This window comes from Octopus bimaculoides, chromosome 8 (assembly GCF_046866305.1).
Source record: "Octopus bimaculoides isolate indiv1 chromosome 8, ASM4686630v1, whole genome shotgun sequence".
Lineage (NCBI taxonomy): Eukaryota > Metazoa > Mollusca > Cephalopoda > Octopoda > Octopodidae > Octopus > Octopus bimaculoides.
In genome coordinates, this window is record NC_142935.1 from 32,189,401 (window position 1) to 32,202,498 (window position 13,098).

General features: G+C 34.9%; 1 protein-coding gene across 3 annotated transcripts in view; it reads right to left on the bottom strand.

Annotated features, from left to right (window-relative positions):
* Positions 1-2,219: 2,219 nt before the first annotated feature.
* Positions 2,220-13,098, bottom strand: part of LOC106881283 (uncharacterized) — a 36,566-nt gene continuing 25,687 nt past the window's right edge. For 2 of the 3 annotated variants that reach the window (XM_014931614.3, XM_089356325.1), the window contains exons 5-8: positions 9,817-10,128; positions 6,474-6,653; positions 4,892-5,071; positions 2,220-3,001 (exon numbers count right to left, since the gene is read on the bottom strand). In XM_014931614.3, the coding sequence (XP_014787100.1) occupies positions 2,775-3,001; positions 4,892-5,071; positions 6,474-6,653; positions 9,817-10,128 (899 nt within the window). In that variant the 3' untranslated portion in view covers positions 2,220-2,774. The remainder of the gene's footprint in view (positions 3,002-4,891; positions 5,072-6,473; positions 6,654-9,816; positions 10,129-13,098) is intronic. The other variant, XM_089356326.1, reaches the window with a different exon arrangement.

The following is a 13,098-nucleotide window of genomic DNA, read 5'->3' on the forward strand; positions in this document are numbered from 1 at the left end:
ATTAATTATCTGATCTTGCATAGTGTAGTCTTCAGCTCTGATGATGGGAGAACGCTGACTAAGAAATAGTATAAGAATCTTCTGATGAAACTAAAAGAGCTGTGATTCAAAGAAAAATGTATGGAGGGGAAACAGCTTGAGCCTGAATGCGTAAAATCAACGTTTCGTACGGGTAGGTTGATTTACAGATCACTAAGTGAAGGCAGTGTATTTCAGCAGTGCTTATTTTACGAGGACCTGACAGATATTTGAATATTATTTCATCACAGCTTTGAAACCTACTCAATGAATAACATGAAGATGTGCACATCGTAGTATAGTAATGAGATTCTTCCGCCCAGCTATACTTTATCAAAGCGGGTAAAACAGTTATGTCCCTTGAATGAAATTTTGGTTTGTGAATGATCTCCCTTAACATGTTTTTCCCGTTAAAATTTGGGTTCCTTTCCTATTATTATTATTATCGATATTTATTGTTTTATCTGCGTTGCTGTAACCTTCTGCGGAAGATTGACGCATCAGTACTTCGAACAAACACCTTCGTTTTAAAGAGAAATATTTCAATGCTAAATTGATAAAAAATATTTAAGTAACGAAATACAAATACCGTTACGTTTCATGCATAATTTTGCTTTTATATTTTTCGGAAAGCATATGATAACGATATTAATAATCAAAATATAGCATTGATGCTTAAAAAGAAATGTAAAGAAACCTCAAAACATTTGGTTAATGTTTACAAAATAGTTGTGCTTATATGAAAATTACTCGGCCACTGAACAAATGTTTGTTGAGAAAATTGTTTCAAAAATTTAAATAATCGGTTCTGTAAAGATTTTTCAAAAGAAGTTACACTACGTGGAAGCAATATACAAGCTGAATCCTCAGAATTCAAATTCCAGTATATGCGATTTACGAATTTACGGCAACTGGTTTTTTTTATTTTTACTATGAACGTGTAGTGACGTCATATGGCGCCAAAGGTACAGTCGCTATTGCTGTGTTTTTGTCCACGCATGCGTGGAGTTCGACATCTAAACGTTCCCGCTTTTTTCACTCTCTTTTCTCGGTCGGCCGGCTGTGAGCATGGACGTGTCGGGCTGTCTCTCCATCATTTCAGCTCTGGGGACGGCTCACATCAACATTCCAACGTCTCAGCAACCAAGATTAAAGCTGCCTATTTTCCTACATAAATAAATATTGTTGTGTTGATAGTTCAGAGTTCTGCGTTCCGTTTATTCCGAATTTAATATAGGAAAGCAGGTGTACACCTAATGGTGTATAACCACTTTCCTAAAAACATATCACTGTTAGTAGTTGAAGCTGAAAGAGCATCAGCAGAATTAATACGAACGTTTTAAGTAGAACTTTCACCAAAACTGATGAGTCGTCCAGTTCTTTAGATGAAGCGACTTAATCTTAGGTTTAAGACTGCGAGCTAATAGAATCGTTAGTATGCCGGGCAAAATGCTTAGCGGTTTTTCGTCCGTCTTTACGTTCAAATTCTGCCGAGATCGATTTTGCCTTCCATCGTTTCAGGGTTGATAACTTAAGTACCAGTGAAACACTGGAGTCGATGTGATCGCCATACACACTCCACACAGTAACGAAAAAAATAATTTTCCTGTCACCCAGAACTACAACATTAAAAAAAAAAAAAAAAAAAAAAAAAAAATCAATGCCTGGAACACGAGTTATGAGTTCAAACCCTACCAGTGGTAATATATGATGTTTTTATGCACATCACTTAATTCTGTCCAATGCATTTATTTTATATGAATAACAGAAACCTCTTCAATTTCAGGACTGAAATAATTAGCTTTATAACAAGCTTCCAGTTGTAAGAGAAAATAGAGACACCAATAATTTATGTAAAATATCTCATCATCATCACTATCATCATCATTTAATGTCTGTTTTCCGTGATGGCATGGGTTGGATGGTTTGATTGAGGACTGGTAAGCCGGGAGGCTGCACAAGGCTGCAGTCTGATATGGCAAGGTTTCTACAGCTGGATGCCCTTCATAACACCAACCACTCCGAGAGTGCATTTGAAAAAATTTTACCATACAAACAATTGGTTTCACTTATAGAAACAAGGTACAAATTCATGCAACTGAGTGAAACCCCAGCATATGACTAGTACTTTGGGTACAAAGTTTACTCAGGAAAATTTCACCCCAGAACAGAAAAGGTTATTACAAAATAAACTCAAGACATTTTGTCCAAGTCCCTAATGTTTTATTTCACTCCATCATGTTAATCCTTCACCATATTGAGTGACATTGATTTAAGAAAATATCAAAAAAATAATTACTGTAATTGATGGCATAAAAAGCTTACAGGTATATTAGATGCACTTCAGTTGCAGTTGCACATATCCAGGAAAATTAGTATTTAGTGCATTAAACCTTAGAGGGATGTGAGGGGATTTTTTAAAGGCATTTTTTGAAAATAAAAAAAAAGTGTCTTATATGTCATCAGATTTGGTGTCATCTTCACCAAAAGTCCCTCAAAAATATATTTCTTGATCTCTGGCTTTTATCACAGTTATTTAACCTTAACCCCAGTTTGGTCATAATTTCAATTAGAAATAACGGTTTAAAGGAATTTAAAGAATACACATAAATATGAAAGAATTATACTGTCTTAGTTGGAAGACTAGTCATGATTTTAACATGCATGTATGTATGTATATAGTATGTACATATGTACTTATATATATGAACATATATGTGTTTGTCTGAGCATGAGTATGTATATCTTAAATCAATCTAGTTGTACATGCCATTGACCAAATAATCTATTCTAGAATAATGTCGTTTCTGCCAGCCATCGATTATTTTTTTGCTGATGACAACAATTACTGCAACAAAGAGAAGAGTTCCGACTGATAAAGTCCCGATTAGAACAGTTATCATTAGTGTATTATTTGAATCTGCTTCATTTTTCAAATAAGTTTCTTGTTTGGAGAAAGTGACATTTTGGTTGAGGTTAGAATCTGCAGAGTAAAAAAAAAAAAAAAAAAAGCAATATTTGAGTATATAAAATGTGAGCAGAATAAATCAAAAGAGAAATTTAATGACAAATAATAATTATAAAAATAAAGAGACAACCAAAAGACAATTACAGGGAATAAAAGTTACAAATTGAAAAGTAAATAAAGTATAAAGTATTGCTTTTCTTAAAATCAAAAAATCATCATGTAAAGTTGACATTATTTACATTTGATGGATATTTGTCCTTATCTTGTTTGTTTTTGACACAACATTTCGGCTGATATACCCTCCAGCCTTCATCAGGTGTCTTGGGGAAATTTCGAACCTAGGTTCTCATTCTTAAGGTATTTTTCGATGTTGTTATTATTATTATTATTATTATTATATGCCCACGGGCATATGGCATGGTGGTTAAGAGCACAAGCTACTAACCCCAAGATTCCGAGTTCGATTCCAAGTGGTGACCTGAATAATAATAATAATAATAATAATAACAACATTGAAAAATACACCTTAGGAACGAGAACCCAGGTTCGAAATTTCCCCAAGACACCTGATGAAGGCTGGCGGGTATATCAGCCGAAACGTTGTGTGAACAACAAACAAAATGAGGACAAATATCTGTCAAATGTAAATAATGTACATAATTCCTCATCTCTTAAATATAGAACTGTATTATGTAAAGTTGACTTTAAAACATTTATAATATCAAATGAAATATCAAAGCCATCTGTGTCACACTTGATGTATATACTTAGTTGATAGGCCAACTGCTGCAGAAATAACATCTCTGATGGACTTGCTGTGTTAAAAACACAATATCAAACAAAAAAGACAACAACAAATAATCATAGCATTTATTTTTATCTTGGGCTCAGGCCAATAATTTATTAAAGTTATTAGAGTGTTAGATAACATGCTTTGCATTATTTGTTTTGGATTGTTTATGCTCTGAGCTCAAACCCCAATAGGGTAAACTCCACATTTCCTCCTTCTGAGGGTCAATAAATGCAATAATAGTTCCAGGCTGGATTGTTGGAATTGCCAGAGTATTGGACAAAATGCCTTGTAGTATTAGTTCCAGTTCTTTGCATTCTGAGCTCAAATTTTACCTCCTATCATTGGCCCTCTTTTGACAGGGAACAGAGTTTTTGGAATCTAATTGACAATGATAGGCCTGAAATGTGAGATAGAATGATGTGTTGCTTAGAATTATATATTCATTACATCAATAGACATGACTGTAAAATGCTAGCCTGAATTAGGATCAGGATAAAAGTTAGATCAGTTTCATTTTAACATTCCATGAAACATTAATAGTAAAATCAACCCCAGCAGCATCTGAACTGAGAACTTTAAAAATAGATACTGGCATGACTGTGTGGTAAGAAGTTTGCTTCCCAACCACATGATGCTGGGTTCAGTTCCACTGTATGACACCTTGGGCATGTGTCTTCTATTATAGCTGTGAGCTGACTAAAACCTTGTGAGTGGATTCGGTAGAAGGAAATTGAAAGATGTTGTGTGTGTGTTTGAGTGTGTGTGTGTGTGTGTGTATGTATACAGACACACACACACACACACATATATATATATATATATATATATATATATATATGCAATATGAGTGAGTATGGCCATAATCTAATGAGTGAAACAAGGAAAAGATATAAAAGGCAAGTGCCACAAGAAATTTTGTCCAATACTCTACCGGTTCCCCAATCCACTGTCATTAGTAAACATGCTGTTAAATTGAGGAAATGGTTACATTGAAAAGACTCAAGGGAGAAATGGTCACCCCCGAGGGTTACCTACCTCCTTACACAAGAGCTCCAACCATTAAAATCTTAATGAATGGATACTACATTATAGAATGAATAATAGATACCAACCTATTGTAGAGTTTATGGTGTTATTACTCTGAAAAAATGTGGTATTCTCCTCTACTGTTACGTTCATATATTTATCGTTTGTTGAATTTGGATAAGAATAAGTACTTGTGTAATTCACAATATCACTTTCATTCATTGTAAGTATAGTTGTTGTTGTATAGAAACTTTCAGTAGAATCATCTGGTTGGAAACAGAGATAAAAGAGATAAATATTTGATCTTCGAGTAGTTCCCTGAGTCTATGTTTGAGAGAGAAAATGCTTGTGGAAAAATCAAGGATGAATTATTGAGAAGGAATGTGTGCTGTCGTTTTTGCTTCAGACATTTTTGGAATACACAGTATTTCAAAAGTTGTGAGTTGCAGTTACGGAAGCTGACAGCAATGCAGAGTGAAGATTAAATATTAAAAAAATAACATTAACAAAGAGATTGAAACAATGAACAGAAATATTAAACGTTTCAATATGTAATTGGTCCTCATACTTTGAGTGAAAATCTCTTTTACAAAATCTTTAAAAATGAGAAGGAGAAAGAGAGACAGAGTTATCTATGCATTTTGTTGGATATCAGAACCTTGTGTGTCATATTAGAATTACTGCAGGATAATTTCTATATTGTTGTTATTGTTATTTATTATATTTAATGTTTTATCTGCATTGATGTTACCTTCTATAACACACTGATATCACACACACACACACACACACAGCAATGAGCAGAAAGTGAAGATAACATGGGCGTGTGGACAAGTTATAGCAAATGTATTAGTGTAATGCTATAAAAAAAGGAAAGAGTCTTGACATTTTGGACATTAGTCCTTCATCTGAAGAAAATTAGAAAAGAAAGAATGATAAAAGTTATATATATATATATATATATATATATATATATATATATATATATATATATATATATATATATATATACATATATATATGTTTGTGGGTGTGTTTGTATAAATATATACATATATGTAAGAAGGCAACACACCTAGGAGAGATGTAACTTAACATAAAAACGATCTAGAGAGAGCTCTTCTATCTGCCAGACAAAAAAAAATGCTCCTAGTCTTTGTTGTAAATGTGGCTGGTGCACAGTAAATGTGGTTGGTGCACAATAAATGTGGTTGGTGTGCAGTACCTTCCATAATCATCTGTGACTGCATGGTAGCTTCTGTTATAGTCTCAGGATGATCAAAGCCTTGTGAATGAATTTGAATGAGGGAAACTGAAAGAAACCTGTCATAATGTCCATGTTCTGTTCTGTAAAGTTGGACAATATATTAGTATATATATATATATATATATATACACACACACACACACATACATACCGATGTATGTATATATATATATATATATATATATATATATATATGCATAGATATAATGTATGTATACATATATCATATAGATATACTTTATATATATCATATGATGATATTCTCTTGTAATTTTAAGGTTTTCCAGATTTGCGTAGATTCATACATGGCAGTTATCTGTAGTGTATAAATTATGATAATATCATATTGTTATAAAAAGATAGATAGTTACTACATTATACAATTACTAATAGATACCAACCTATTGTAGAGTTTTCTGTGTCGTTACTCTGAGAAAATGTAACATTCACATCATCTGTTACACTGATATTTTCATTCTCTGACAGATTTGGAGTTACAAACATAATTGTAGAATTCAAACTGTCGGTTTCATTGTTTATAAGTGTAGTTGTTGTTGTATTGAAACTTTCAGTAAAATTATCTGGTTTGGAAACAGAGACAAGTTAAACAAATGTTTGCTTTTGAAATAAATCTTTGAAACAATTTTAGAAAGAAAAAACTAATTGAAGATAAAAAGGAAGGTAGGAAGGAGAGAGAGAGAGAGAGAGAGAGAGAGAGAGAAAGAGAGAGAGAGAGAGAGAGAGAGAGAGAGAGAGAGAGAGAGAGAGAGAGAGAGAGAGAGAGAGAGATTTGCGTTTGTATAATCACATGGGCAAACGTGGGTTTCAGAAGGTGCAGTGATGGCAAATCCTTTTGTTGAGCAGAGGCATTGAACCTTAAATAGTAGCACAAAACAGAGAAAGAGAGCTCTTTAGTCCTCTTAGAGACAAGCTTTGTAGTACCAGTGGCATAGCAACATGCCCCCAGCCAATGCTATAGATGTGGTTGATGATATATTTAGAGTTTATCTTTCATTTCTATCTGGCAACAAACTCTCTGTCTGTCTGTCTGTCTGTCTCTCTCTCTCTCTCTTATACTATGAAAGATAAGTAGCAGGAATAATGTGTAAGAAATGTGATGCTGCTTGGTGCTGAGTGATGGGAAGTGAATATGTAAAACCTGCAGAGGCTGGAAAAAGATGAAATGAGCAGGAACTGTATGGTGCATAATATTAAGCTGCATAAAAAAGTGGAGCACAAGAAAGCTGGCTGAAATGTGAAAGACAGATGATTGTGTTGGTACAGAGAATCAGTGAATGGGGATGATGAGTGGAAGGTGAAAAGAAGAGATGTGAAAAATTAGAAAAGAAAAACAATTTTTAAAATACTGGGTCAAAACAGCTGAGATGATAAATGCTTAAAGCAGTATTAATATACTGAAAGACATGTCTAACAATCTGATGGTCTGGTTGATACTGTAATAATGTATTTACCAACACAATATGAATTCTTACAAGCAAATTTCAGAGACTCATGGCTGGTGTCATATTTTAGAGGTCAACATTTCTATTTTCTTCATATTGCTGTCGTCGGTATTGTGGATATATTTTGAGAAAAGGATTTCGTGATAAAGTATGAACACACACACACACACACACACACACACACACACACAAACATATATACACACACACAATGTGCAGAAACATACATGCACACACTCACATACACTTACACACACTCTCACACACACGCATATATATGTGTGTGTGTGTGTATATGTATATATATATGCACATGTGTGTGTTTGTGTCTGTGTTTATACTCTCACGACTACTTGACAAGCAATTTTGGTGCTTACATCTCTGTAACACATTGGTTTAGCAAAAGAGATTGATAGATTAAGTACTGGTGGTGGTGGTGTTGGTGGCGGTGGGGGATCCAATTTCTTTGACCAAAAACCCTTCAAGGTGTTGCTCCAGCATGGTCACAGTCCAATCACTTAATCAAGCAAAAAGTAAAAGAGATCCTTCTGAGGGCAATAAAATAAGTATCCACTGGATTTAAATTTTGGCATATGACCAGTAAGTTCTGGAGAAGGGGGTGAATCAATTATCTCGACCCCTGTACATGACTGGTACTTATTTTATCAACCCCACATAAAGACAAAAGGCAAAGTCAGCCACAGCAGAATTTGAACTCAGAACATAAAGATGTACAAAATGCCACCAAGCCTTTTGCCTGACATGCTAACAATTCTGCCAGCTTGCCAATAATTATCAATTAAATACTGGGATTAATTAGATTGACTACTTCTTCCTGCTTTTCTCTTCATAAAGCAATTAATTAAAATGTAGATAGGAATGGAAATGGTACATGCAGGGTTTTGTGCTTTGGCCAGCAGCAGAGTGTAATATATTTATTTCTTTATTGCTCACAAGGGGCTAAACATATAGGGGACAAACAAGGACAGACAAAGGGATTAAGTCGATTAGACCGATCCCAGTGCATAATTAATTGGCACCTTTTTAATTGACCCCGAAATGATGAAAGGCTAAGTTGACCTTGGTAGAATTTGAATTCAGAATGTAACAGCAGACGGAATACTGCTAAGCTTTTTACCCGACATGCTAATGATTCTGCCAGCTCACCGCCTTGTTTGAGCAAGAAATTATTGAAGCAAAATGGTTTTAAGCAGGAATTCAAAGGATTTTATGAAATTGGTTTCCCAAAATGTTTATCTTTTTATCTAAACCACTTAGTTACATCAATATTAAAAACAAGAATATAACATGCAGAAAACAAGTATGCTTTCAGATTATGCACAAGCAATTACAAGCCCAAGACATTTTGGTACAACTGTTTTGGCACTGCCTATTTGGAGTTGCTGATTTATTTGACATCCAGCATTTTATGGTTTCTTTTGCCTTAATGTTCCCCACCTCTCTCTCATCTCCCACTCTCTCTCTATCTCATCTCCCACTCTCTCTACCTATCTCATCTCCCACTCTCTCTGCCTATCTCATCTCCTACTCTCTCTCTCTATCTCATCTCCCACTCTCTCTCGTTTTCATCTCCCGCTCTCTCTCTCTGTCTCATCTCCCACTCCCTCATCTCTCACTCTCTCTCTCTCTATCTAATCTCCCACGCTCTCTCTATCTCATCTCCTTCTCTCTCCCCTCTCTCTCGCTCTTTATGTGTGTGAGCATATTTCTCTATGTGTATAAGGAAAGTTAAAGTGTTTATGTAACTCATGTTCAATTAATAAATTATAATTTCCCACTCTCTCTCTCTCTCTCTCTCTCTCTCTCTCTCCCTCTCTCTCTTTCTATCTATTTGTGTATATTTCGTGTGTATGTATGTGTGTGTGTGTGTTTGCCTCCAATGCCAAAACGTTCTGTTGTTAAAAAAGGATTCTATGTCCAGTCAGCCATGCCAAACCATTAGCATCCAAACAGCTGCACCCAACTGTCTCATTCCTTGCATCTACAATATCTACAAGAATAAACATAAAATGACAGCTTGAGAAGAGAAGATTTACACAGTCTCTTGAATTGCTAGAAATAGTAGACAAATCTTCCTCTTATAACAAGCTAAACTATTATAAAAGTAATAACACTTTAGATATCAAAAAAGATGAGATGATCCAGTCATGGATTTAACACTGTTGTAAGTCTAATTGATCAAGGCTCACCTGGGGATCAGCTACAACAAAATAACAACAATAGTTTAATAGAAGACAATGAATAAAATACATTCACTGACTGTAATTGGTAGCCGTTCCTTCAGGGTTGGTGGTGGTCGTGTTGGAAGAGCTGCTTGAAGTGAATACATCTGTTGTAGAATTACTGGGTGTGGTGCTACTAAATATAGAATTTTGAGGGGTGGTGTTTTCAGGGCTAGTAGAAAATATGTCTGTATTTTGTGATGATGTACTTTCAGTTGTTGAGGTTTGATCCTGACCAGATGGAACTGAGCTGGAGGAAACACTAAGAGTGGTTGACGAAGCTTCATTAGTTGATTGAGATGTTTCAGTAATTGGGTAACCAATATTTGATGTAAAAAAATCATTATAATCTGCAATACCAATATATATGTAATGCTTATATAAATATCATACATACATATTTATATAAAATGGAAAAGGTGGCACAGAGGGATGCCAAAGGAATTTAGGAAAAAATAAAAAATACACATGCATAAATGCAAACATACTCTACCTCTCATCATATGTCACCCAAATTTCATCACAATTTTGACACCTTCTGACAATATTATTCACATTGATGATGTCAGCTCTGAAAGTTGCTGAGGTATAGATGAACAGGTGTGATAGAAAATGGACAGAAAAAAACTGTTGCAAAGACTGCGACAGAGAAAATACAGTTTGTAAACGACAAAAAGAAATGTGTATAATGTATACATAAAATGCCTTTTGACTTGGCAATGAAATTAGGACAAGTTGTATGGAGAGAGAGTGTTTTCAGTTGGCTTTGCAAACCAAGAGCTGCAAAAAGACAAGAAGAAAATCTTTAAATTAATAAGTGTGACTGACTAGTTGAATGACCAGTTCAAGAGAATAAATACCACTAGAAATAGATGAAGAAAGGCTTGTGGGGCCCATTGGGAAGGGAAAGAAGGAAACAGTAACAGGCAAGAAAAGATTACTGTATGATAATTGAAACAGGAAAAGAAGTGGAGACAAAAAGAGTAGGGTAGATTAACAGGGATAAATGGATAGATAGATAGATAGATAGATAGATAAATAGATAGATAGATAGATAGACAGATAAATAAATAGATGGGAGGACAGGTAGAAAGATACATTGATTGTATGACAGATCAACACAAAACACAAAAGAAAGCTCGATATAGAGAGACATATACTTTGGGTAATTTTGTCTTAGATTCGCCTCAAAAATTGGAATGGTCAAATCTGGAATGCATTTGATCATAGCTTGGCTCAAAAGAAGGTAACAGGAATGTACTGCCTAGTTCAATATGATCACCAAGTCTTGGGTGCAGTTGCTGATGGAATTCACTCTGTTTGATAGAACAGGTGGTTACCTCTCACTGGCATTGTTCCTATAAACATTCACCTGCAGATGTTCAAATTAGACATTATCCACACAAGTCTCAATATTCTGCAAAAGTCTGCAACTCTTCTGGTCACTGTCTCTTCTCACTCCTCACTTAGCTAAGACAAACAAATGAAGTTAGATAAGCAACCAATGCATAATTAAGTTGCGAAGACATGTGACCTGGTGGCTACGGTGTTGCACTCATGATTGTAAAATTAGGGTGTTGTGATTTTGAGCGAAACATTCCATTTTACATTGCTCCAGTCCACTCAGCCATAAACGAGTTCCTGCAATAGGTAGGAAGTTTGATCCTGTAACAGACCAACATCTCATTCAGTGGGGTGTCTTGTGATCTCAGTCATTTACATGCTATGGAAACTGAGTGATGCTCAAGCCTTATGAGTTCTAGAATTCATGGAAAAATGAAAACGACATAATTAAGTATGGGTAGACTTCTTGAAGCTGGGAGGTAAGAAGCTTGCTTCCCAGTCATGTAGTTCATGGTTCAGTCCCACTGTGTGGCATCTTGAGCAGGTGTCTTCTACTGTAGCCTCAAGCTGATCAAAGACTTTGAGAGGATTTGATAGACAGAAACTGAAAGAAGCCCATTGTATATAAGTGTGTGTATGTGTGTTTGCATTTGTCCTCCACCACTGCTTGACAAATGGTGTTGATGCTTTTATGCCCTTGTAGCTTAGTGGTTCAGTAAAAGAGACTGATAAAATATGTACCAGGCATGGGATAAAAAAATTTAAGAAGTATAAAAAGTACTGAGATCGATTCATTCAGCTATAATTCTTGAAGGTGGTGCACCAGCATGGCCGTAGTCTAATGACTGAAACAAGTAAAAAGGAAAAGATCATCATCATTATCATCATCATCATTACCACCACCATTACCACCACCATCATAGAATTTTAAAAATAACATTTTGTTAGGTTATATATGTTAATCTGTAGAGAGAGGGAGAGAGTTAGAGAGAGAGAGGGAGAGAGTTAGAGAGAGAGAGAGAGTGAGGGATGAGAGAGATCAGTGCCATTATCTCTTATCTCTTTTAGACCGTCCTAGACTCGAGGCTTGAAACATATTAGATATCATTAGTAAGAGTTGCTAAGAATTTCAGAAAGATTCAGTTTGGAAGACAAAAGATTGGTTAAGTTAATTATCATCAATATTTAGAAGTGAAATATAATAAAAACGGAACAGAGGATGAGTGATGGAGTTTATAACTTGAAGGAAGGATTTAAGACTATTAGAAGTTGTAGTAAGAGATACGAAATCCAGAAACAGCTCGAATCCCTTTCAATATCAACTTGCCCGGAAGTATTTCTGGTAAATTATTTAAATCTAAGTTCAGGCAGGTCAGTTAGTGACCCCTTGATCCTTTACCTACACACACACACAAACACACACACAACCGATGTGTTAGAGTAGCTGCAGTTTATAGAAAATATTTCTTGTAGACCAGCAGGGGGATAAAATGCAACACTCATTAATCAATGAAATTAATCACTTTCCAGAGCATTACCATCTGTGTCACTCTTACAGACTTGATAACAATATCATAATAAAGTGTTTTAAGACAATAGTAATAATAATGGTTTCAAATTTTGGCTCAAGGCCAGCAATTTTAGGGAGTGGAAGTTAGTTGCATAATTACATATTTTATGATTTAAGTTTGTATGTATTTGAAGTAACTAAGGATTGAAGTTAAACAAAGTCTCATATTATATTTTTAAGAAGTTAATAAATTTTGTTGATTAGTAATTATTAGTCATGTTCATGCAACATCTTGTAAGAAGCGAAGTTATTCTATAAATGCCTCCCTAGCACAGCATAGCAAACAAACTTGGCTACTTTTTGGTTATCTCACCCTCATTAAAATTTGGGTTATCTTCCCCAACTAAAAAAATTGTTTAACCCTCAATAAAACAAAAAACAAAATGAAAACATCAATAAACATGGA